Source organism: Diplotaxodon limnothrissa, linkage group LG7 (genome assembly GCF_057381915.1).
Source record: "Diplotaxodon limnothrissa isolate DT_005_m linkage group LG7, D_limnothrissa_male_GT1.1, whole genome shotgun sequence".
Classification (NCBI taxonomy): domain Eukaryota; kingdom Metazoa; phylum Chordata; class Actinopteri; order Cichliformes; family Cichlidae; genus Diplotaxodon; species Diplotaxodon limnothrissa.
This window is the reverse complement of record NC_140602.1, coordinates 16,655,287-16,682,913: the sequence shown is the minus strand read 5'-3', so window position 1 is coordinate 16,682,913 and position 27,627 is coordinate 16,655,287. Positions and strand designations below refer to the sequence as shown.

The 27,627-nt window shown below is 39.8% G+C and overlaps 1 protein-coding gene across 2 annotated transcripts in view; it reads right to left on the bottom strand.

Annotated features, from left to right (window-relative positions):
- The window catches only part of LOC146628086 (pleckstrin homology domain-containing family A member 5-like), a 90,308-nt gene that overhangs the window by 28,028 nt on the left and 34,653 nt on the right, over window positions 1-27,627 (bottom strand). For both annotated transcript variants that reach the window (XM_085359347.1, XM_085359346.1), the window contains exon 4: window positions 8,642-8,725. In XM_085359347.1, coding sequence (XP_085215473.1) covers window positions 8,642-8,725 — 84 coding nt within the window. The remainder of the gene's footprint in view (window positions 1-8,641; window positions 8,726-27,627) is intronic.

Here is a 27,627-nt window from a genome sequence, read left to right as displayed (position 1 = left end):
CTGCTGATACATTTTAAGTTCTCTAAGAGCTTAAAGTGAATGTCCTGCAAAGTGCGCCTGACATATCCAGAAGCAGCAGCTGCAGCAGTGAACAGGGTCAGGATGTTTCTTAAAAGACAAAATCTGTCTTATTTTTAAAGGAAAAGCATAACAGGATCAGTAATTGTGGCATATGAAAGAACACCACGTGAATAAGCAGTACACGACCCACGGAGATGTCCTACATTCACTAAGATAGGAACAATGCTGTGGTCCAGTGGGAACAAGGCATGAAAACCAAAGGGGATCAAAAATACTGCAGCAGTGATATCTCCACAGATCCAGTGATTCTGCTGCACGTAAGGGCTGAAACTGCTGACTCTGCATTAAAAACACTCCCCGATCTAACCGAGCCATGTGATCAACAATATAACATTTGTACGGTCCAGATCATGTTTTATCACCAAGTTCCATCTTTCAGTGCAACCGTCTGTTAGAAATGCAACAAGAAAACATAAGAAAACATAAGCATTCAATTAGAAACAGTTCAAACCATGCGGTCATACCCAAGGTGCACAAACACAAAAAGGGGATCACGATGGACGACCATACGTGACACACACAGGATGTTCATTCCCGTGCAGCAAAGGGACAGATCTGATGTCACCTGGAAACTCCTCGAAACAATGACTATTACAGACCGACCCGGTCTTACCGGCATTTAGAAGGAAAGCTACGTACAGTAGTTAGTTAGACGGGAAAGCTTAGTTAGAAAAAGCAGCAGTATGTTATTAATGTTTTCTGATAATTTCAGATATGAAAGTATGTGACTAGATATATGGATACACATACACGAGTGACGAGTGACTAACTCATTTATCTAAAGAAAAGGCGCTTTTACAGATGGGTGAGTAACTACTGAGATTTGCCTTCTTCTCAGTCCAATAAATTTGCTTCTGAAAATGAGGTCTAAACGTTTTGAGCACTTCCACTGACTCATGAAATCCTTATTAAAGCATAATCACTGGTGAGTCAAATTGTCATCTAATAAAGGTCGGGAAGGATGGAACGTGTGAAATGACTGCACTGTAAGAGGTATAGTGCTTTATTTGATGCTCTATTTGGCATCACGACACATCTAGGCTCTCGGCTACAGATAATTAGCTTGGAAGTGATAATCATTCCGCATGCAATCAAACCGAGAAGATACAAATGTGTCAATTTGATAGCTTTAATGTAAGAGCTGGCCTTCGACTATAGGCACATTAAAAACAAAATTGAGAAATTACTTTGCATTACAGCCCTGACAACCTAAAACACCCACACTACAATACATATTCTATTTGGAAATTTCAGTGCTTATTGGAAAAGCAAACAGAATACAACATAAAAATCTAATCTAATATGAAAAATAAGGAACACGTAATCATTACAGATCTTTTTACAAGTGACTGAACACATGCACACACACAAAAAAAGATATTCCTAATCACACTAGAAACATGTACGGAAGATTTGCAGAATACCAAACCAACACCAGTCATTTGCAATTTACCAACATGAAAAAATAAATAAATCTATAATCAATAGTGTTCTTCTCTGATCAACATCTTAAAAATTAAGGATGCATCACTATGAAACGTTTCACTGAAACCAGTATTTAAAAGAAAGAACTCAACAATAAGGTTCGGGAGTAAAAATCCATTTCATACTCTATCACAAAGAGTTATAAGCCATAAAGCTCATACGGTGTGACACTTATATAGCCCCTTTCTACTCAATCCTTTGCAGTGAAAGCACTTTCTACTACAAGCTTCATTCATACGGTGATTTATCTGCACAAAAAAGCACTTATCGAACATTCACAAAGAGACACACGCCGATAGACGCATCAGGGACAACTTGGGTTTCAGCATCTTCCCCAAGGCTAGTTTGACACATAGACTGGAGGAGCCGAGGAGCAACCCACTGACCTTCCGATCTGCTGGACAATCTATTCAACCACCTGAGCTGCATCCATCCCTTTCAGCTCTTTACCACACTTTGAACATTTAGCCTGTGCAAAATTGATGTGACACAGCAGATATATATCATCCACCGCCATCAGTAAATGCCATCTTATTTGCAAATACACCGGCATCAGCCTTCAAAGTGTTACACACAGGATGTTCAGCTAATATCAGCTGATATCAATACTCGGCCAATGAATTGAGCAGTGTTCCCAGGGCCTCACCAGTAATTATTTCACAGTTATTTAGAGTCAAAACACCACAAACACATACATGTGCACACACAATGAAAACCAACACATTCCTATATTTTGTTTAACTTTCGTTTATTTAGTGTAAAATGATACAATAATACCCACATGGCTTATATGCCACTATTCATACTCTTATCATGCTGTTTTGAATGCCTGTCTGTTTTCAATTCCTGTTGTCTGGTTTAGGATGGGGCTTGCCTCCTGACAGCACTGCCCACAGTGGAAATCACTGTATAGTGAAATACCACGGGCAACACTCACCGCTGTGTTCACCAGAGCTCAATGTCAACAACAAAGTCAATGAACCCAAAAGTCAAGCTGAAAAGGCCATGTGACGTTCTGTTTTCAGCAATGTCGAGCTGCTCTGTTACCTACGGGAAGGAAGGTCTGTACAGCGTGCCAGTCTGTCTTAAGATCAATGTCGCGGCAACAGTTTTTCCATTTTAGTTTTCGCCAGTGTCATTATAGTTTTCAACACTAAACACTCTCAAATGAGACCGAGAACTGAACATCAGATCTTAAGGTTGAACTCTAAATATTCCGCACAGAGTAAAAGTTGAAATTAGGCGAACTGTGCAATCAACCTTTTGTCTAATAGAGCCATTATTGTAGACAAACAAAATAGATGTTGCTGCATCAATTCAACAAACTTGTATGTGTTAAAAGTGACAGATACAGGCTGCCCCTTGCATGGATTTTCTGTGTCTGTGTAAATGTGGGGGTCTGTGTGTGCAGAAAGAGCAGGGATTAGACTGTCACTGAAGCCTAGCACTCTAAGCACACTGGGGGGAAAAAAACAAAACACTGAACGAAGAGGCTGAGGCCGCATTTTAAAATGACCACACAGCATTTCTAAAGAGACGAGGCGGCTCTAAAACACCTTTGTGTGCTGCTGAACTGCGCCTTTATCTTTTTAATGAACAAAAGGTTGGAACACAAGGGAAGCATAATCAGATCTGTAACAGTGTAACTAGGTCCACTGGTGTAGAGCAGAACAGAGCTGGATCGTGCACCAAAGATTTACAGATACTAAAGGTTCTAAACCGAGATCAACTAAACCCCTTTTTGCTGTGGGTCCACATTACCCACATTATTATTACCCTACTTACAGAACTAATAACATATGAAACCGTGGAGCCTTAACCGGTAACAACAAGAGCGCTCACTCTCTGGGCATTATTTACTTACTGCTCTGGGAACAGTATGTTGCATACTCTTATTCTTTGTTCTTTTTAAGAACTTTAGAGGTTTATAGGGCAGTACAGCGACCTTTTGTAATTTGCCCTTTTCAAATCCATTTTAATATGCTTAACATTAAAATATGTATTTTTTTTTAATCCATCTTTTTTATCTATTTTTTAGTTATGCAGCTAGAGTAGAGTCTGTGGTGTTCAAAACAGGTGTGTTGTCAGCAGGGAAGCTGCAAAGTGCCACTCATAACATGGCTGAAGGGTTTTTCTCCCATTTCTTCATTAACGTTTTCATTTTCGTTAATCGGCTGTAATAAATGCTAATACAGATGGATTGGCAAAAGGCTAATATTGGCCAATTATATTGGTCCACAGACTTAAAAAAAAAACAAACAAAAAAAACCAGTATGCTTTCAACAAAGAAGAGTCAGTGGTACAAAAGATGATTTGTCTGACAGCTCGGCTTTTATAAAGGATGTGCAGCTTGACTTTAGCTCAGGAAATGTTAGTAATGATCTCCTTGGGGTCTGTTCATAAAGTTTAGTTGAACAAAAGAAATGTTTCAGACAGTTAGATACACATCATGGGATTTTGTAGTACAAGTATATTGCAGAGTCTATTGTTAGTGCGCAACAACGACAAATATTAACAGACAAACACATTTAAGTTGTTTTACATTAAAAGAAACGGTGCAGTCATCCAGCTGTGCTTGAGAGACACATTTCCACATTTTACACCACAAAACAGAGGGAAAACAAATTTGTTGAGATTGGGTTTTGAGGACTACTGTAATCAGGTAACACTTGCTCAAATACTACTCGGTCAGGAAAAGTTTATCTCATCTTATTTTGCATCATGTCATTATGTATCAAGATAGTGACAAGTAGGGCTGCCACAAACGATTATTTTGATTAGTCGACTAATCAGATCATGCATCCATTGGACGTAAAACGTACAGCTTATTGAACCAGCATGCACCTGCTCTTATATGACTATCATTAGCTTACAGCTTTAAGTGTTTAAGGTGCTAACTAAAAATAAAGATAAGATGATAGTTTATTAAATTGTAATGACATTTGCAGACTGTTTCGGTGAAGTTTAATAAACTCAGCTGTCTGCTCCTTGCTATCTAAAATATAACGGGACACCGGAGTAAATTCTCGAGCATCTCACACTTCTGATAATCAGTTGTCTGCTTGACGTTTATTCAGCTGTGTAAAAAAACTATAACTTTAAATCTCAGCCAAACAGATTTACTCAGGAACAAGTAAAATACTGAAAAAAGCCAAACAATAACAGTTTTAAGTTATCTAAGTGAATTATATATCACGTTTAACCTGAGTAGTGAAAGACGGCGGTGGGTTTGAAAACGATTTGCCGGGAGTCCAGTGTTCTCTCCAGCTCTAGTGAGCCTTGAACCCCGGCTCGCTATCGAGCTGGTGGGTAACAGACGTCTCCGAAAACGTCGGAGCGCTTTTGAAAATATGTGGTGTCTTGATAAACTGAGCAGATATTTGAGGTTTACACAGCTACATTCTCGCCTGAAAACATGTTAAACGTTTATTTTGTGACCCAGAAAGAATAATAAGAGTAATATTAAAACTAACTAGCTGCCGCCATTGTTGGAAACTGAGCTGGGCTGCGCTATGAATTCTGGGACACTGCTTCTTCTTCGGGGTTTAACAGAAGCTGGCATCCTTGTACATGCAGTGCTGCCATCTCCTGTTTCAGTCCGTTATTACACTCTTAAATCCTACTACTTATTCCTGCGTCTTTTGGGATCTTACAAAGCTTCAAACAACGCGTCGACTATTAAATTAGTTGTCAACGATTTTGATAGTCGACATAATCGTGACTAGTCGACTAATCGTGGCAGCCCTAGGGACAAGTAAGCTGAAAATTAAAATGATTAAAGTAGCAAATTTAGCTAAAGGACAACCTGTAATAAGAAAAATCAACCCAACACTACAGTAAAACAGCCCTGTTTTTAACATTGTCCCTAACACTCCAATGGACACATACATTTTAAATGAACAGCTAGTACGGTACGCAGTAAACTGCACTGTGAAACAGCTGACACGCTGAACACGTGGTGAGACTGCGTTTTGGTCAACATTTTTACATGTGAGTTGCTGTAAACAAATACCTCCTGTTAGCCTGCACATGATCATGCAGAACACTAAAAACAGGAAAACATTTACACAGTATAACAGAATGGTGAAGCTGACAATGAGAGATATGGGTACAGTCACATGGCACATACAGCACTTTAGTGGTAACTTCGCACATCGCACCACAGCTGTATGTATGACACATGAGTGATACAGCCTCTTAATGAATATTATAGCAGTTTGAGAACACTAATGTGCAAATAATAGCTTTAATTATACCCTGCGTAGCAATGTAGCAGTGACAGTGTCATGTGTTCCTGTCACACATTTATGTAACTGAAGACTACAAACTGAACCTTGAAGTGAAACTCACAATAACTAAAGAAATAGAGAAATAAAGAAAGGGAAACTGTTCCTGGTTACTGTTCTTAGCTATGTTAACATATAGAGCAGCTTTGTTTTGTTAATACTTTTCAGAATGTGAAATCAGTCTCTTGATAAGTGACAGCTTTCCAGAACAAAGCGGTATAATTACAGTATTATTAGAATTTCCTGTTGAAAGTGTAGCAATTGACTAGCCAGAGACTGGAAATGGTTGATTTTCAGTGTGCACAGCCTGAACTGGTGACCAGCCGGTCAGCCTCTCATGTCTGATTGCCAGCTGATCTGTTTTATTCATGTGCAGATCCTGTACACACTCACGGCCACATGCTAACATGTCGTTATCGTGGGAGCTCTTCACTGTGACTGAAGACCCAGAGTTCAGCAAAGTAAACCACAGGGAGACCGGCGGAAAAACAATTCTAACGACAAACCTAATGAGACATTTAAATCACCCTAACCCGGCTCAACGTGAACATTTTAAAGACACTAACAAAGAAAAAACAGCTAACGCTATCCAGCGCTCAGGGCCATCTCCAAGCCAACAGCCTCAATATGAGCCTCAGTATGAGCGGTCAATGGATCAAGCGATTATGAGGGAAATTACAAGGGACAAGTGAAAAAGAGAGAAAGTTAAAAGGTAACACGTAGGGACAGGTTGGAGTGGAGCTAAACCCGGGCCTCTGCAGTAGCCTTTTGGCACATGGATCAGTTGCTCAACCAGTGATCCAGAGAAGCACCCCATTATCTGGCAAAGTTACAAAAATAATTGAAAATGATGTAACTAACTGACATTTGTTTTGTTACATAAATCTGCAGTTTATTATTTGTACCTCTTTCCAGCAGCAGAGCTCTTTTTTGAGAGTTGTTTAAGGGAAAGAAGATCCTGTAACTTACTGCAGTTTAAGTGTTCATAATAAAGCTTCACATATCATTGCTATATCTACCCTAATGGGACACAAATAGGGACTCAAAGTAAACATGGCTGCTTGTCTTCTCCAATCCATTAACTCAAATCTAATCTAAGCTTCCTTTACCTGAATTACTCACTTTTTATTCCATCTTAAGGTGGGCTGAGGCAGGCTTTATGTTATACTAGACTGATTATAATGCCAAACTGAGGCAAAGATTTGTGTTTTGAGTGCATTTAAAGTGCAGAGCAGATTAAGCGGAGATTTTCAGCAAGGCCTCTTTATCCCTGTGGCAGCTTAAATCCGTCTTTGCCTTTTATTACTCGTCCACGGTGCAGATTTTGGCCTTGTACTATTTTTACTAAAACAGAGCCAACTGTTGGATGAAATGCTCTGTAATAAACTTCGAATTGTGAGTCATGTAGGTTTACCGCTTTTCTGTGTTGCCTTCGCTAACTGGACCCGATGTGCGTTCTTTTTTCTCCTTTTTTTTTGCAGATTCTGTAAATGATAAAACTCAAATTGCTAAATTAGATATTATCTAGCACTGACATGTTGTGCTTCTTAGCGTGAAAAGCGGCAGAAATGTGTGAGCAACACAGTGGAGAGAGGAATGTGTCAAGCGAGTGCAGTGTCACAGTTCTGGTACAACAAGCTTCTTCACAAACTTTTTTTTCCTGATTATTCAATCTATACCGAAGAAAAGTGCTGCTCAGAAGATTTTAGAGACACAAATAGGTCACTACAGCATGCTCTGGAAAAAAAAAAAAAACTTTCTAACCCACATATTGGAAAAAGCTGAAACTGGTACTCATAAAGAACGACTGGGGGATTTCTTCTTTACTGCCGAACCACTTGAGAGTGAAATTATACGTCTTGGAGCAGAACGTGTTTCAATCAGTATTCGGTGCTAAAATAAGTGACACCAGTTGTGATGGCTTGATTTTAGTGGAACAATCTAGTGGAGGAGATCTACAATGAATGGGGTTTAAAATCTAACTTAGAAACTGAGCAGAGCTGGAACATGCTACGCAGCATTAAGCTATGATTGCTAGGGTAAACCATGAAAGCGCTGTGGGCTGTGATGTAAGCTGTGTATATTTAGCAATCTTACAGACTGAAGTAAATCAGAATGGGAACTAGTTAAGGAGGGCAGTGGAGCAGACAGATATTTGTCCTCACTTTCGACATGCTGCGGACTTAAACAGTCAATCAGGAAGGTTATGAAGTTAGAGGATGGTAATGAAAATACTGGACAGAGTCATAGTGTTGATCTCCTGTAAGTAAAAGCTTGAGATGACTGACATCTGATTCAGTCATGTGGGCAAAAATTTGATGACTGAAAGCAGTGTAGATGATCACATGGACGTCACACAGTTGACCCTGTACTGTATTTGAAAAGGACATGAACTTCTCTCCAGGTCAAAACAAGGGCCAAAATGTGATTAATCATGTTTTCCACTATTTGATGTATGCCTGAAATAATAATGGTTTTTACTCTGGGGCCTTAGCACCAGCACTAAAATTTAAGTCTTTGAAATATGAAAAGTTACCTACAAATGTTTTTTTTCTTAACAGAACTTTCCTTCTTACTGCTGAGAAATTTCTTTATGAAACCGCATAACTGAGGATGCATTGAATAGAGCCTTTGAATTCAAAGGGCAGAACTGCAAATAGACGATGGCACGGCAACAACTTATGCAATGTTGCCTACACATGAGGAGTTTCAACAGCATACTGTAGTGCTAAAAATGCTGCACAGTGGCATTCTGAGAGAAAGAAAAGAAAAAAAAACAAGAGACTTACTGTTCGTTGATGACAAAGATGCAGTTGTCTTGCGAGGGTAAGCCTGACACAGGATGCTTGCAGGTCACCTTCCGTTCATTGTGGCTAACGAGGAGGAGGACAGGGAAGAAAAAAAAATACTGATTATTGTTTTGGTCAAAAAATAAGTCTGTCAATAATAGATCTCTCCATTTATACCTACTTTTAAAAATATCTAATAGACATGCTGCTTAACAGCTTAGACACAGAAGAATTTCAGAAAAATTAAAATTTTTGCTTTTATTTGAAACTTTTACTAGCAAAATATAAGAGAATCAAACAATTGATATTGTGTATGGTAACGAAAATTGCACACACAGTGCGGAAGTAGTAGTAAGCCACACCAATTAAGAAACTGACCACACTTGAAATGACAGAGTTTAAGCCAGAAAATTTGTAGGTGTTGGGACTGATAACACATTGCCATGGAAACAAAACTACTGTATTAAAGGAAAAATGTAAAAGTCGATAACAATTCTGTATAAAACTAAGCATATATCAAACTTTAGAGCCTCATGTGTAATTTCTTGTCAACTTATACCTCCTTAAATTATCTACTGTCTTTAATTGTTGAGTTCAATCTTTAAAACTATAGTCTTATTACACCCCTCCCTCAAAAAGAAAAAAAAAAAAGCCATTCCTATTACTGCTAGTAATTCTCAGCACACTAATAATAGACCTTCTCTCAAGCCCCCCATCATGACACATCAGTCCCATCTTGACACAAAATCACTGACAATGTGCTGACCAACAGCCAACCCAATCAATTGAGTTGTAAATGGCAGTAGTCCACTGGTTGCTAGCAGGAGAGCTAACATTGCATGGAAAGCTTGCAAGCTAACAGCAAAGCAGCAGCAGCTTGGAGGCATTTCAATCGAACTAATTTCGAGGATTAAAGACTTCTTCTTTAACGAGAAGAATGTAGACCTGGCATTTGTGAGCACTGCTTCTGAGCCTGCTCAGTAGACCGTTAACTTCATACATATTATAATCAACTAGAAGAGATAGTGGAAACTGACCTAACTTGACACACATTGTGTCAGTTCACCAGAATAGGTACTCTAGGTACTATGGCTGCTCAATAGGGGCAAAAATTCTTATGGCTTGTCTACTTGGGATGGACTTGGGAGAGAAGAGGCGTTTAAATAAAAAGTATGGCAGTAGTTCTCTTAAACAAAAACAAACAAAAAATGTATATATTTAAGTTTAAACATGTCAGTTTTTCCTCTTATAATTTATAAAATAGAGGATATTTGGTACATCCAAAATCATTTGAAAGCCCATGTGAAGAAATCATGAAAATGATCATTAAAAAAGGGTTCCAGCAGGCTGTTGTGCTAACATACACTCAAAATCTAATAACAGAGGAACAAATGATGCCACTATCCTGTTGGCCAATTAGAGCGGCCTGCAGTCAGTTCCACCCTGACATAATTAGAACACCAGGACAGCGACCTCACAGTCCTTGAAGAACAGCAGCGTACTGGTAAAGGAGCCAGCGGTCAGTGTGAATGGCCTCGGGGTGAGGAAGCTCACTGATGGGCTTTAGTGTCACTCATGTTAATCATTTGTTGCTTTAACAGTGTCGGTGGAATACTGCCAAGACTGTAAATTTAACATCAACATACAATTTAGCTTCCTACCACATAACCTGCAATTTAGAAATAGAAACTGATAGTTATTTAGTGACTGATACAGAGATGGGGTGCAACTGAGTATTTTATACATATCTTAATCAACATAATAACAAAAATGGAGACTTAACAAAACATATGGCTTGCAATGTCAACAAAGGCATCAAAGCTACTCCTGCCTTTATGTTCTTGATAGTTATTCTATACTTTAACTCAGTCAGGCTGTACTATAAACACAAGAGACTCAAGCTACAGCCCAAAAATAACACAGTGTTTAAACACTGAAGAAACGACCAAATACCAAGTATAAAATATGGGGTTTAGTTTCATTTTAGCCTGAAGAGCAACAGTATCCACAGCCCTGGTCTATAATTACTGGAGGCTCTGTTGGCAGCAGAGCACTCTGTGCGGTCTTTGGGCAAGCCAGCGGCACCATATTTCTTTGGCATCCCTCACACATGCCTATGCTGGTCTGCATAGGTTGGCTACAAATACCAGAGAGAGAAAAAGTATAGATACACAAAATAGTGGAACACAAAAAAGAACATTCCTTTGCACAACAGTCCCAATAATGATTTCTACTACAGAATCAGCTCCAATCAATCACATTTTTTCACATTTCTAAGTTTGGATACTGACTATGACCGCTGTCAGTTCAGATGCCCTGTCATCTCCAAAAAACTCTATCAATGGCAGAGAGAAAACTCTCCACGCTTGTTCTACCAAACTCCAATAACCCGAAAACATCCCGTCCTGGTCGTACTGTCAGTCTAGGCCAGTACATTTCTGGAGAGCAATCATCCAGGACAGCATGGGTCAAGCCAGACTCACCACATAAAGAGCAGACAATGGGCATAGCTAGGCACAGCACTCAATTGTAAAATGGTGGTAGAATTAGGCCAGAGGTTCTGCTCCCAGCTAAAAAACCAAATTCAGCTACATTCACCTGCAGTTGGCCTTCGTTCATCAAGGATCAGAGCTGTATCATTGTCAACTCTAATCTGGGAGATGAGAGCATTAAGGAAGGGTCACCGTCAATTTGCCAAAAACTTCTTCAGAGCTCCTGACGAAGTGACTTCCTTACAGTGGCCCATCATACAACTGCGATTTCTGCATGTGCTATGCTGCATTAGGCAAACAACAGTACACAACAAAAACAGTAATGCATTTTCACTAAAGCAGTCTTTCTTTATTCACTTTAAACTATGTAAAATTCCCATCAAAGTTAAGCCATTCAAATGCTGGCAGGCCACCATTCAAGGAAAAGGGTTATTAATAACAATAATATACAATTGCAACATTTTAAAGCCCTGATCACCACGTAGTGTTTTCTTATTGCTAAGTTGCTCTACTTGTGGTGCAGGTACAGCTGAGAATTTCTCCAAAGGTGCTGCTTGTGCTGGCTTGTACAGCAAATGCACAGTAAGCTACACAAAATGCATACATGTGGTCAATCTGTAGTGGGGCTCTAGGGCAACGACAACATCCATTACCTCCCACATCTGAGGATGTTTGCAATAAACACAAACACACATACATAGCAGCGGGAAACTCTTTAAATGCTGCAGGAAGACACTAAAACTTGCTGTTTCAGTGCAATTAAATACATTTTATATAAGAACAATTCACAAGAATAACAATGTCAAAGCCATTCATACTGTAAGGTAAAGATCTTAGAGCATTATTTTACCTTGTTAGTATGCATTAACCTACACTTTTTGGGTGAATGCATCATAAAGAACTTTGTATGTGTCAAGATACACTTCTTTGAGTGCAATAATTATGCAGTAAAACAAAAACGCACCGAATGAAAACACAAAAAGACTGTTTAGTGTTAAAAGATTGCTCAGACTGCCAATCCCACTTCCAAACCATCACCCTATTTACAACTTTTCAGCTTCTTTCAGCTCATTGTTTTGGTTTGGCAGTCTGGGTGGTAAAATCCCAGAGGTTCTGAAAGATGGTACAGTAAAGTAGGGGCTTGCTCGACACACAGCTCAAAGAAGTCAATTATACATTAGTTGCGCAATGAAACTGGCAAAAAAAAAAAAAAAATGGACAAACAAAAAGGAGTCAAACATCTGCTGTAGCAGCCAAAAGACACCAGACAGTTCCCAGTAGTCTGGAGACCAAACGAAGGATGTGAGGCAACTCAGAGAGGACCCCTACACAGTCTTTGCTAAAATAATCAAGCTCCAGTGACTCCCGTCACAATCTCTTTCTGTCTATAGTAAGAAATGTTAAACGGGTACATGAGGAAATATAATAAAATTAGAAACTTAACACTGAAACCTGGATTAAAAACAAAATTATCAAAAATTATTTATGGGAAATGCACTTAATCCAAAAAGACAGATGAACTTAATTTAATTAGGGCAGTGTATTTACATGTCTGTAATTAATTCACCTGAATCTGAAAAAGAAATATATTACCTCTATTAAAAGAAATATTAAACTATTGAAGTATTCTTGAGAGTTGACAAGCTACAAGGCTGTTAGAGCGGCACAAGTGCTGACCCTTAAACACATACCACACCCTTCTGACATCCACCAGGTTACCACTGAAATGTCAAGGGCAGGGGTGTCCAACTCCAGGCCTCAAAGGCTGGTGTCCTGCAGGTTTTAGATCTCACCCTGGGTCAACACACCTGAATTAAATGTTTAGTTCATTACCAGGCCTCTGGAGAACTTCAAGACATGTTGAGGAGGTAATTTAGCCATTTAAATCAGCTGTAGACAACCTGCAGGACACTGGCCCTCGAGGCCTGGAGTTGGACACCCCGGTAAGGTGTTAAGGCTGTCGTCCAATAACAAACAAACAAAAAACCTAAGAGATGGTGCCTTTCAAATGAAGCCCCATACATTCATGTTGATATTAGATTTTTGTGGTTTAAAGCTTTTCTGTTTTTTCCCTTATGGGTGAAAATTTTGAAAAAACAAGTGGTGGATGTTGATTAACCCTAACCCCAACCCTAGGTGTTCCACCAGTGACCTGGTGGATCTTAATATTCTGAAACATACTGATATAAATTAAAGTTTCAAAGATAGCTGAAGTACCACGCTCAAAATGAACCTGACTAGGGCTCTTTCATTTAAGGATACAAACTATGTACCCTTACATGAAAGGGTTGCTCTCACAGAGGTTTATAGAGATGGGCAAGCTGACACAAGTCAGAGGTCAGTGTCTGTATAGCACACCTTTTTGGACAGAAGTAATTTGAGAAGATCCTAAACATTCCCATCACAACCATCTGTGCCTGTATGCAGGCCAAAAAAGGTATGATGATACAATATACTTTTTCTGACCTTTTTAAAAAAGGAAGGTCCTTTTTTAAAGCAACCTACAAAGGAGCTAGCCTTTCCATCTATTCAAGCTATACAAGAGAAACATTCACAACATGATTGACAGCCTTGACAATAGTGAGAAGAATTTCCTCAAAATCAATTTTGCTGTATCCATATGGCACTGGGAGCTAAATTCAACCATGACAGGAACACGCTACAGAACAATTACTGGCAAGAAATGTGGCTCGATTTCCTTGTTGTAAACAACACGAGGGCCTTCCAAAAAATATCACTAAACCTTAGTCCTTAATGACTGTTGATGGCAGTTATTGTTTTAACAAAAAAATTTTTTAAAAAAATCTACTTTTACTGTGACCTCCTAACTGTGAGTAAATATGTTTTCCACCTCACCCAGCTAATTTTAGTTTGCAACAACATTTAAAATAGTCACACATGTTCTGCAGGATGTGGTCTGTGGTCAATACGGTCCAGATTAAATTAGCTTAAAATCACAGTGTTTTACTGTAAGACGGGCATGTGGTAGTAGAGCAGAGACGCATTGTTTCCTCTACATTTTAGTGTAAGATCTCTCCCTTTGTTTGTTCATGGGGCGGGTATGGGTGAAGTGCACCCACAGGATCTTCTGCAGATGTACAAAAGGTGCGGGACTAGGAGTGGGAGTAATGACCGACCACCCTGCAGTGAGGAGGGTTGGGGAGTTTTCTGTCTCCTGAACTGTCCTGTCCAAAATAATTAGCAGTGAGCTGCAGTAATGAAGAGCTTAAGGTCTGGGAGGGGGGGGGTCACTCCAGCACTCCACAGGCTAAGCTTTTTATTGCTCCGGGTGGGACTTTGATCCCATGCTCTCGTTCCACTGCAGTTTAACCACAAATAACTAAGAGGCTGCAAGAAAGATCCATACCATTATAGAGAGAGGGATAGGGCTCCATGAGTTTTGACAACATATAATTGGATTTTAACACCAGAACTTAGGAACCCTGTTGAAATCTCATAAAATATCTTTGATGTTTATTCAACAATCTTGAGCTTAAAAAAAAGACTTAATACAGTGATCCTAAGTTTGGTTAATGTAAAAATAAAAAACTTAATAATTAAGATTATTAAATCCTTGGTTTCTACCAATAAAAATATTAAGAAAAAACCCACTATAAACAGCGGTGGCTGTCATATATTTTGCTGTCAGTAAAAAAGGAGGGAAAAAGCCACTGAAGGGGATTTCCTCATTCTGTGTTCTGTTGAAAAACTGGAAGAAATTCCCCCCAAGTCATGGTGCAGAGTTTAAAAAACCACTGTGGCAAATTTAGATTTTGAAAAAGGGCTTTTCAAACAAACTCTGCAACACAAAGGTAACCTTGCAAGGGTAAAAGATGAAGCACTGTCCCAGGACGACTTGAACTGATGATTAAGTGACTTTACGACACAAAATCACATCAATTAAACAACTTGAAATGGTAAAATGTTCCACTTCTCCAGACAGAAAATTCAAATTCTGCATTTTCTGTAACTGCTTTCTAATTCTGGGAAAGCTCAAGCAAGGAAACCCATGCCGCTTTCTCTCTCCTCACAACTTCTATAAATACACACTGCCTGACCACAGCAAATGCATCCTATTTTTAATTGAATGCCTTTATAACTGCCTCAAGGTCTCTAGACTGGGCATTCAAGTGTGCAGGCAGGTCAGAGGAGTCAAGCTATCTAGCCTGCATTTTTAAAGACATGAACCAATTATAATGATGCTTTAATCACAGGATAAGTGAGAGCATTTGGTTCTTGATTTTTTGTTTATAAGAAAAAAAATATCACACACAGCCTAGTAAGATGATCCTACAAGTGCTAGAGTAATAACATATCATACTACTCAAAGTACAGGGAGTGCAGAATTATTAGGCAAATGAGTATTTTGTCCACATCATCCTCTTCATGCATGTTGTCTTACTCCAAGCTGTATAGGCTCGAAAGCCTACTACTAGTGATGGCCCGCTTGAAGCTGACGCTCCGGAGCGTGTGTCGAAAAAAACAACACACTGGTTCAGAAGCACTGTGTCGAGGCTTGCTTCGTTTGGCAAAAGTCACGTGACCAGTGACGTCCGAAGCTTCATTACGCACGTAACTGCTTCGGTACCTGATTCAAACAGATATAAGGAAGTGAATCATCCACGGGATTCGTGGAGTGTGTTGATGGTGACAGATAGCGACGAGGTGATCATTCCACTGACAGATATGGAGCCAGCGAGGAAGAGAGGACGTTCTGGCGTATGGGAATATTTTGAGTTGATTTTGCTCAATTCATTTTATCTGCCGAAGTGAAAAACTTGAAATGTCCAAAATCATGTTTTCATAATGTAAATATCATTACAGCATATGACTTTAGGAACACTTCCATGTGAATTAAAGCTGATGAAGACTACAAAAATGTATTTGACACTATACGTACATGACATTGCTACAGTTTAGAAAATCATTTTGTTTATTGTTTTTAGGTGATAGTCTGCAGGACCCAGGAATACCTGCATATCTACCAACTTGCAGTGTAGTTCCTGCACTCCACAGCCTCTTCTGTTCCATGCAAGTGGATTTTCTCCAGGGCAGGAGAAACTATTTCTAAGAAAAGAAACAGACTCAGCCAGCGCACAGTAACACTAATCCTCTTGTTAACTGTAAATAACAAAAGGGCTACCTTACATTGATCATGTTTTTACTTTGCAAGTTCTTGATTAGGGGTGGGTTTTGATTATCGCCTTTCTGATTACAATCCATGCTAAATTGAATAAAGTGATATTGATTCATTAAAATCCCGTGTCGATTTGTAAATTAACGTTATTATGCCTGAAACGCCAGCATCTCAGGTTAAACCTCACAACATGTCGTCAAACACCATGCAGCTAAAACAGTAACTGGGAGCAGGTTTACGGATTCTGCATACAAACGTGAACACAGAGCGCGGACCCGACGCGTCAGAGTCAGATTTTGATGTGTCGGCGGGTCCGCGCTGTGTTTGCCTCTTTTTTTTCCCGCTGGCTTCTGCAGCTGCAGGTTTCATAACTCTCTGTTTACATCTCTAATTAAGTCTCACATGTGTCAGCTTTCTTTTAATAGATACGAAATTATGGATATATACTGTTAAATGATCAGACTTGTAATATTTCTGACTGAGGCAAAACTTTCCAGATTCCAATCAAATTGAATCGGATCCTGTATCGAATCAAAATGATTCTACAAATCAGTGACGATGCAGCCCTACTCAGCTTCCTAAGCATTTTCCCTTTCCAGTTCACAATCAATCCCACCCCTAGGTCAAAAATATGTATAGGACAATTGGCCTAATCTAATATTTTGTATGAACCTGTCCAGCTGTCCAGTGATTAAACGACAAGTAGATGGAGGCAGGACTTCACAGCAGGGGCATACTCCATAATGTGCTGTGCATTATCATATGTATATTATATATATTGCTCACTTATTGTATTTACCAACATCAAGGAGTTATGAGCAAAGAAAGGCCACCATAGTGCATGTTTAAATAGGGAAAGTTTATTGATCAAAATGTATTACGCAAATACGCATTACATTTTTTTCAGCCCCCCAATCGAGAAAACAAAACCAATTACATGTTCAAAGCAACGGAACGGTGGCCCAATATCAGAGAGAACTCCACTCTTGAGTGAGCAGTGATAATTGAGCAGTCCGTTTTATTTTGCAGATTCAAGCTGCTCTTCAAAATTTTCACCACCAGATTTCAACACAGTCCTCTCCGGTGACAAGCTTCAAGTAATGAACCGTTTTTCAATACAAGCTTCAGTGCTTCGGAAAGCTTCATTTGGCCATCACTACCTACTACCAATTAAGCATATTAGGTGATGTGCATCTCTGTAATGAGAAGGGGTGTGGTCTAATGACATCAACACCCTATATCAGGTGTGCATGATTATTAGGCAACGTCCTTTCCTTTGGCAAAATGGGTCAAAAGAAGGACTTGACAGGCTCAGAAAAGTCAAAAATAGTGAGATATCTTGCAGAGGGATGCAGCAGTCTCAAAATTGCAAAGCTTCTGAAGCGTGATCATCGAACAATCAAGCGTTTCATTCAAAATAGTCAACAGGGTCGCAAAAAGCGTGTGGAAAAACCAAGGCGCAAAATAACTGCCCATGAACTGAGAAAAGTCAAGCGTGCAGCTGCCAAGATGCCACTTGCCACCAGTTTGGCCATATTTCAGAGCTGCAACATCACTGGAGTGCCCAAAAGCACAAGGTGTGCAATACTCAGAGACATGGCCAAGGTAAGAAAGGCTGAAAGACGACCACCACTGAACAAGACACACAAGCTGAAACGTCAAGACTGGGCCAAGAAATATCTCAAGACTGGTTTTTCTAAGGTTTTATGGACTGATGAAATGAGAGTGAGTCTTGATGGGCCAGATGGATGGGCCCGTGGCTGGATTGGTAAAGGGCAGAGAGCTCCAGTCCGACTCAGACGCCAGCAAGGTGGAGGTGGAGTACTGGTTTGGGCTGGTATCATCAAAGATGAGCTTGTGGGGCCTTTTCGGGTTGAGGATGGAGTCAAGCTCAACTCCCAGTCCTACTGCCAGTTTCTGGAAGACACCTTCTTCAAGCAGTGGTACAGGAAGAAGTCTGCATCCTTCAAGAAAAACATGATTTTCATGCAGGACAATGCTCCATCACACGCGTCCAAGTACTCCACAGCGTGGCTGGCAAGAAAGGGTATAAAAGAAGAAAAACTAATGACATGGCCACCTTGTTCACCTGATCTGAACCCCATTGAGAACCTGTGGTCCATCATCAAATGTGAGATTTACAAGGAGGGAAAACAGTACACCTCTCTGAACAGTGTCTGGGAGGCTGTGGTTGCTGCTGCACGCAATGTTGATGGTGAACAGATCAAAACACTGACAGAATCCATGGATGGCAGGCTTTTGAGTGTCCTTGCAAAGAAAGGTGGCTATATTGGTGGCTGATTTGTTTTTGTTTTGTTTTTGAATGTCAGAAATGTATATTTGTGAATGTGGAGATGTTATATTGGTTTCACTGGTAAAAATAAATAATTGACATGGGTATATATTTGTTTTTTGTTAAGTTGCCTAATAATTATGCACAGTAATAGTCACCTGCACACACAGATATCCCCCTAAAATAGCTAAAACTAAAAACAAACTAAAAACTACTTCCAAAAACATTCAGCTTTGATATTAATGAGATTTTTGGGTTCATTGAGAACATGGTTGTTGTTCAATAATAAAATTATTCCTCAAAAATACAACTTGCCTAATAATTCTGCACTCCCTGTAGATCAGATGGTAGACAATCATCAAGAGTTACCATCATAAATAAATTATATATCTGCAGCACATTTAACTGCGTTTATATGTTGTTATCTGGCAACCTTCACCCCTAGTAAAGCCCCACCGATATACATATGGGCACAGCCTGATATTAGCTGTTTGTCAGTAGGGCTGGGCCATATTATACCGTTCACGGTAATACCGGTATAATGTTAGGCAACGATAGGAAAATGAAATATCGCGATAGAATGGGAGTAAAACGCGCATGCGCAGTGCCTTTGTTTTCATACGCACATGGCCGATTGTTGAGTGAAACAGATGATCCAGAATTGGTTTGTAAAAATGGTGCAACTTCCGTGATGTGGAACTGGTTTGGTGTTTGTCCGTCAGATACACGACAAAGCACATTTTTTTGCAGAACATGCAAGCGGCCGTTGTTATTGTCATATTTGTCGGACTAAGATGCTCTTAAATCTGGGAGTAATCTGGGTCCTAAACTCCGTAATCTTCAGGTCAAACAACACTGCAGCATCACTTAGAGTTAAAAACTGTCTAAATTCTTTCATCTTTAATAAAACGATCAGCATTGCTGCTTTACCAGGTGTAACTATGAAGTTTAACTTCCAGGCATCCATGAAAACTAAAGTTATTACATTTAACGGAGTTAGACGTTAGCAGGAAGCTAGCGGAAGTTAGCTCGCTAGTTTCGCTAGTTACCTAAGCATGATATAGCATGTTCTGACTGAGAGATTTCTGAAAAAAATCAAACGTACAGTTCTGCTATCACTTCCAACATAAATGAAGACAGGAAACTAAACAGCAGTGACGTTTGTAGGGTTACTGAAGTTGGGCTAGCTGGTATATAATGATGTGCTACGTGATCGCTAGCGACACAGCTATGTTAGCATAACATAAACAGTGAAGCTGGAGGACGAACACTAACACTTTTCCACTTATAAAAGTTAACGTGAAGGTTCTTCATGGTTAGAGACAAATGCAATCGCATGGCAGGATGTTGTAAACGGACCAAACTTCAGTCAGGAGAACAACTGAGATAATCCATCCACAATATGAGGTTAGTCATTAATAGACTGCAACAACATGGGAATAGAGCAGCTGCCAGAGAATTCAACATTAATGAATCAATGGTACAGAAGTGGAGGAAGCAAGAAGAATGAGTTTAATAAAGTTTGATTTATCTGACTGCTTTGTTTCGCTTAATGTGCCTTATAATCCCGTGCACCTTATGGTCCGAAAAATACATACTGCACACTGCAGTTTAATGTTGCAAAGCACCTCTTTTTAACTTCAGTGGATATTATACATGGTTATGCTCAGGATATGTCAGCCCATTTCTACTGGAAATGCCTTTTGGTTAAACTTTCAGCAAGGAATTTGCATTTGCACTGTTACATTTTTATAAAGCTTTAATGTACATAAAAACCAGCTTCTTGTTTAAGTGAAAATAAATGGAAGGTTGTCTTTTTGCGCTAGTAATGTTGTGGAGTTGTATTTTGTCTCGCATCAATTATATCGTCGGTTATATCGTTATCGCAAATTTTCAAATATATATCGTGATAAATATTTTTGGCCATATCGCCCTGCTCTATTTGTCAGTGTATCAGTATTAACAGTTGATCAGGGTAGACCCAGGTGGAGCGTAAACGAGTGATGCACAACTCGTGAGAATAAAACAAGTTTATTTTTAATTGTAGTTATTTTCTCTCATATCTAATAAATAATGACACATAAGACATGTCAGGGAAAAAGTCATCAGCCTGATTTATAAATCACCAAATACGGTATTGGTATCAGGCTAAACCCAACTTCATATCTGTAATACTAGAGGATCACACTTTTTTTTTTGTTTGTTTTTTTTTTTTTTAAATTGACAGGATATTAAAGGAAATGAATTTAAAAATGTTGCTTTGTCTCTTAAACAAATGAAACGTCAGCTCATCAACGAGACCCTCATAATGATAACTCTTTTGGCAAAGGTCAAAAATCGAATCCCATTACACGAGAAGGAAGTTGAACATCAGACAAAGCCCACGAGTGCCAATTGGGGTTTTCGTGCCATCAGGTAAGTACTCCTAGCAAGCATGAAAAGCGTTAGGGCTGGTATGGTACTCTCCAATACCACATGGATGCTGACCAGAGGTATGAATAGCCCTCCTCACAATAGCTGAGCTGAATAGGCAGAATAGGCAGTTTATGAGAGGGCGTGTGTGGGGCAGTGGGAGAAAAGACAATAAAGGACAAAATAGCAGCTCTGCAGTCCACACAAGTCACAGGACAGACAGTGTTCCAAAACGTAGTGATGTGGTGATGAAAACATGATGAAAACACACTGTGCTGAAGCACAAATACTGCAGAAAATAGAACCCATAGCTTAATCTGGAGGCCTGATTAGCTTAGACCTTCACCTTAGACCTTTAAACGTATTCACAGAAAACAGCTGCTCATTCGGGCAATAAATCTGATTTTTTGCACAAATAATTAAATTAGCAGCTCAACTGAGGCAGCTGTGACTGCGAGCAAAGTGTGTCAAGGTGACACAGCTGAACGGGCAATTCAAGCAGATTTCAGAGTCATGGAAACAAGCTGCCTTATTGTGGAAAGAAAAAACAGACACAAAGGCTGAAAGAAGTGAAACCAAGCATTTATGGGGAAAATTTAGGAAGTATGCTGGAGGTAAACACCTATGTTTGTAGACTAAGCTACACTGTGACCTTCTGCCAGAGGCCAGTCCCAGCTGTTCCTCATTAAACAAAAGGAATGGTTCCTTAAAGGTCTGCTGATGAACCAAATACTATCTTCCCACCCATATACTTGCCACACATCTAAAGTTTCTACCTTCACTTTCAGTGTTGTGAAACTTCCCTTATTAACTACTCCATGTTCAATTTCAAGCTTCATTAAAGACAACACTAGGCTTGCATACAAAACGGCTGTATCAGAAAAAAATTGTATTTATATTTGCGCATATAGAAATTATGCCTATATACCATCACTATTACCATTTGTAGAGCTACCACAGCTATTTAGGTCTGTTGCAGGACAAAGAGCATAAGTGTGGCACCCTAAAATAACACAAACTCTAATCAAGGTCAGCTCCTTAAAGAAATAGTGAGAGAGGCTGTGGTGGTGGTGGTGGTGGTGGTGGTGGTGGAGTAGTCAATCAAATGCAAAATTAAGAACTGGACTATTGACTACTATTTTTTTATACGTTCAAATTTCTAAACATTAAAAGGTTAAGCTTAAAGTGAGAAGTAAGAACAGCTTTTATGTGTTCATTCCCCTTTTTTTGCTACATACTGGAGTAAAGAGCCAAATTTTAAATCATTCAGAACTGAAAAGGTTTCCTCACCACAGGCTGCCTGCACATGAGCCCGAGCCTTTCCTCTGGTGTTTTTTTTTTCCCTACTTACAAAATGCATGAACACATTTTTGCTTCTGCTGCCATCACACAACTACATGTGAATCTAAAAGACAGAGTTTGAAAAGGAAATGCTTTTAAACATTTCACCCAATGTTTTCTATCCATATATCTCTGCAAAAATGTAAACAGTACACAATAACAATTGGTTTGTACACAACTGCATTTCAACGGGCTGACATCCATCTCAAGTTTTTGCCATTTTGCTGGTTTATCTCTCATGAGTCGATGATTGAAAACAAATGGGGCCCCGCCCTTGCCTGTCCTTGATGTCTTCTGCTCAGTGACTGCTGGGGCTGGATCAGCAGAGATCATCAGGGCATCTGTTTATCTCCATTATTCTGGGCCTGCCCTGTGCCTCCCATTCATAACATTTATTTGGATAGCCTATCTAAAGCTACCTACCCATCCAAAATTTTCAAATCAACTCTTTATACCTTTAAAATTCCAGTTGAAATGTCTAAAAGTCCAATTTATATTAAATCACACTGATTGGTTAAAGAGACATTAGCTTGTGAATGCTGTTAATGTTTTGCAGAGGACTCAAGTTTAAGTTGATGGAGTGCTCCAGCCCAGAGTAGATCCCATTCATAAAACAACAGTGGGTATATGGACTGAATACACTCACACGCAAAGTGAATGAATACTAACTACAGAATGGCTATTATTCTCCTTATTATTCTCGATTTGACAAGTATCTCATCCTTATTGTGATACGCCACTATGTTCCACGTCTGTATGCCAACATCCAATTAATGCTCTCCACTCTAACTTTATCCCATAATCACTTAAACCCCACTGAGTCCTGACCACACTAGTCCCCCCACAGATATACCATTTATATGTTGTTCAATTGTAGGGGACAAATACAGAGAAACTCAATCTCCAGTCTAAATGCAATCAAATCCAAAAACTACCTTTACAGATGATGCTTGAGTATGATCCGCAGCTCATACATGAATGTAGAAATAAGGAAAACAGCGAACAGCATGAATAAAAACACATCTGATAAGGATAGGAGGAAAAGGCTCAACTACTTAATTGTTTGGTTATTCCAAGAAATTCTGGCATAAACCACAAAATCCAAATTAAAAAATAAAATCCAGTCTGTCGCAACGTAGAGCTTAGCAGTTTATTAAAAGAGTGCATGGTCTTGGTCACTGCTGGAAAGACTGTAATTGTGGCTCTACTGACTGTGATGGACAGATAAAAGGTTTTAAAGATCACAGAACCACTGCGCAGATCAGTATTGTAAGGAATTTTTAAAAAAACTAATACAACAAAACAGAGCCATGAGGGTGAGAACTGCCAGGCTTGAGGACTGCTTGCAGTTAAGTGATGGAAAAATCTGAAAAAGTGAGATGGAAATGCTTCTTCAATAGCTGCAAAGAGTGGTTTAAAACTTGCACCATGAAACCATGATAATACACTCGGAAAAGCATGAAACTCGATTTGCATCAACAGCATTCAAAAACTAAAACGCAGAATGAGAAAGTCTCAGATTTTATTTAAGTATTTCCCCTGATGTGGCTTACTTAAACTGCTGTCTCCATCAAAACTCCTGTTATCACATTTGACCACCAGTAAAACATTTTAAAAAAGAATAACATATTTGAATTCAACTGCTTTGATCCAAAGTAGGGTAGGAAGGAAGCGTTTCTCACACCAAGCTTGAACCATTGCACTTAACCATAAGGATGATCTATTACATGTATTTAACAAAAACACGAGAAATAGATCAAAGATACCACATAAGGGGTCATAAGCACCACAGCATGTGTGCCATTACACAAACAAGAACCCCAACTAAGATAAAATGCGGTATTATGGAGAACGGTAGTGTCCAGCATAAAGCCATGTAAAGAACAAAACGCTGACTGGGAGCCTGCTCGGAGCTGATTAGAGCTGCAATACAGTACAAGGCAATCACGGGGGCTGCATCTCAATAGCCTTTTGCTAGCATCAGCCATCAGCGTCAATACATTTCACATCCCGAATATCCCAAATCACTACCGCCTTACTTCACAGTAAATCCCGTTCAGTGCAAGTGGCACGCAGTACAGCCTGAGGTCTGCTTGTCTTTTTTACTTACAAAGAAACGCTTCCATGAATGTCCAGGCGGCTTCAAATCGCAGTGAAGTCAAGCAGGCGAGAAAACGAGCAGGTAAAACAAAAAAGAAAAACAACATCAACAAACACCGTCTTATCCAGATGTGAACGTTGCAAAAAACGACGTGAACAGTTTGTCAGTGAAGAACAAGCGTGCGTCGTGGAGTGCGCTTTCCCCGTCCGCGGCTGCTCTGCTCTCACACACGGCTCAGTGTGGACTGCTGACTGCCGCGTGCGCCCTGTAGTAGGGACACAGTGAAACACGAGAGGCGATGATGTCACGGTCCGGGTTTAAAGAAAGGAAGGTAGCCGGTGGCGTTCTCGCTTTTTTTTAATATATAGAAAAGCACAGCGGTACAAACCCGCCAATACCACGCTGGCACAGCCTGACTCACGCAGGCTGAAAGACTTGAAGGGCTCCCGTGTGGTGAAGGCGAAATTAAAAAAACAAACGGAAGACTGGTGGACTTTTCTCCACAGTAGCCACGCAAGATTTATTCTTGAAACGCAGTTTGCAAATTTCCCAAACTCCTCCGCTCATATGGGATGGGATGGGGTGGGGGGTAATATAACTGCATGGAAAAATACGGGGAGCCCAGTAACAGCTGGACACATTTATAACTGAACCACATCTGAGATGGAAACATACACCATCCCTCCGATGTTTATTTAGGAATGCATCCAGGCAGGTCAATAATGTGAATATCAATGAGTCTGAGCGCTGTAGCTCCTGGGTGAGCCGAGCTGTGTTATTTCTGGCATTTACTGCCTTAAATATGAGTGTGGGTAGGTGCGCCTCCTTCAGCTCATTCTTCAACAAGTCCTGACAAAGGGCCGTGTTGAAAGTGAACTCAGCCTCATCCTGAAAATATTCTTTGGATCATAGCGATAAAAGTTGCTGTGAACATGTGGAAAACATTGAAGCCATTGTGTAAGCACGCTTAAAACATTTAACTAGTTTTTCTTAGCTCTGGTTTTTGATTCCTTTGCATCCCAGTTACTGGAACTGTACTATCTCTGGTTGAGGCTTGTTAGTTTCAATAGGACAGAGCAAGAGAAAGAAGTGAATATCAAGTAGATTCAGCAGGGAGCCCGCAGCTATTGAGGACATGAAAGCACGGACAATGACCCCAGCCTCTACCAAGAAGCCAAACAGCTCTTCCACTCATCAACCTGCTGGGTGCAGTGAATGGTGCAGGAAGACACCCAGGGACAGTCAATGCACTCTTAGCGGCTGCTTTTCTCTCCCTTTTGCCTCTGTTTAATAATACTTCAACACTCCTTAAGGAGTATACTGTATCTCTCAAAGAGACAGATAAAAAAAATGCCTTCAAATACTGAATGTATTTTTTATAGGCAGAAAATGCAGTAAAGCGGAATTACACATTATAACGCCATCTGTAATACGTGAACTACCTTGACCAGCTACATAAATAATGCATCGAGCTTCCATTACAAAGAGAGCAGTAAAGGGGGTGTATTCACTCCTTCAGCCATCCTTGGTCCTCCAGGGAGAGCCTCCATGTTGGCGCTCAGAGCTAGGGGATATGGCCACCACCTGGGGCACAGAACAGACACCATACCCCAAGAGAAAGCAGAGGGAGATGGGAATAATGAGTATTTGGCACATATATGATAAGATATTTAGTGACCCAATCCCAGGAAGATGAATCCATGGCGAATGAAGATCTTGTGCTCCAACGCCCACAAAAAAAAAAGTGTCAGAGGGGAAAGTCAAAGCAAGCTGTTCAGCCATCTGTGTATGTGCTGTGTGGCGAACATGGTGGTTTTATCCAGGATGACTACATCAGTGTTTGCTTTCAGTGCCCAAATCAAACAGCAAACAGCAGTCTATTAATCTACACAAAAGTCTGTCCACTGCCAAGGTCTTCACTTTGTTACATAAAAGTGTGACAGGGTGGTTACAGACGACAGCGCATCCACACATTTGATTCTCACAAGAACCAAGCTCTGTTTAACAAGTTTTATCAAAGTACTCCCTTGGAAAAAAAAATGTTTCTATCTGCTCACTCGTTGTAAAGCTTGATTTATAGTCTTGTGTTGAATCCTATGCTGTAGTGGGAGAGAGAAACTGAGATAATCATGTTGCACTGTGAGACAAAACACTGAACAAAAGTTACTCTTACTGTAGGAAACAGAGAAGACTTCAGAATCGATTTAGTCTATAGTCTATCTAGAGCTATGAAAACAAATAAAAACAGCTTATGTGCTTGGAATAATACTAGCTATTGCATTAGCTGTGCACCAGTCTGCTTTGCTGAGATGTGTACTGTGAGCTCTATGAATCATGCTTAATTCCATTTAAGGGCATCTATGAGAATAAAAAGAAAATGTAGCCCTTGCAACCACCAGGTCTGTCTCAGTTACCCCAAGGCACAGATCTGCAGGATGTTTTCAAAATCATACATGTCACAACTTCAGTAGCTCAGATTTGTGTGCCTGGCGGCTTAAAAAAATGAAACCAGTCCCGATCAACCCAGCCACTGATCTTTTGTTACAATTGCAACTGCATGCTATTTGTTGTCATTTTTTTCATTTTTTATAAATTAGGAAGCGTGAAGTTAAACCTCACAGCAGAAAACCCCCAGAGAGGTTTCAGTGGGAGTGAGAGTCCTAAAAACTGTTCCAAGAATTAGTTTAAGTGGTGGTATAGCCAAACCAAGGTTATACAGTCTGTTTCATCCCAAACCAAAACTCAGCTACACTTAATTTTATGGCAGTGCACCATTAAGCTTTATGAGCGAAAGGCTAACACAGTGGGGCAAGCTCAGATCTGTTGATGTTATCACAGCAGAATTATTTAACTTCACCCCTCCTGTCTGGCTGTCCAAGCTGAAAGCCTTTAAAGAAACAATGCACCTTCTGTGGAAGCAGATACAGAGGCTGTGAACAATAGCAACATCTGTGCAACATAATGCAACTTGAACAACAAACCTGTAATACACCAACTTTAAAAAGGATCCTTTGGAATTGCACCTTATCAGGCAGGTGATGAGTTATGTGTTAATGGTTTTCTGTTTTTGACTTATAATGAAGAGAGAACCCCTCTGGACCTTTATTATTTAAAAAAGTTAAAGGTTTCATAGTGTGCATGACATGCTATGTTAAGAGTATAGTAAGTCTTTTTTGAGGTTGCTTAACTTGGATTGGATAATAGAAAAAT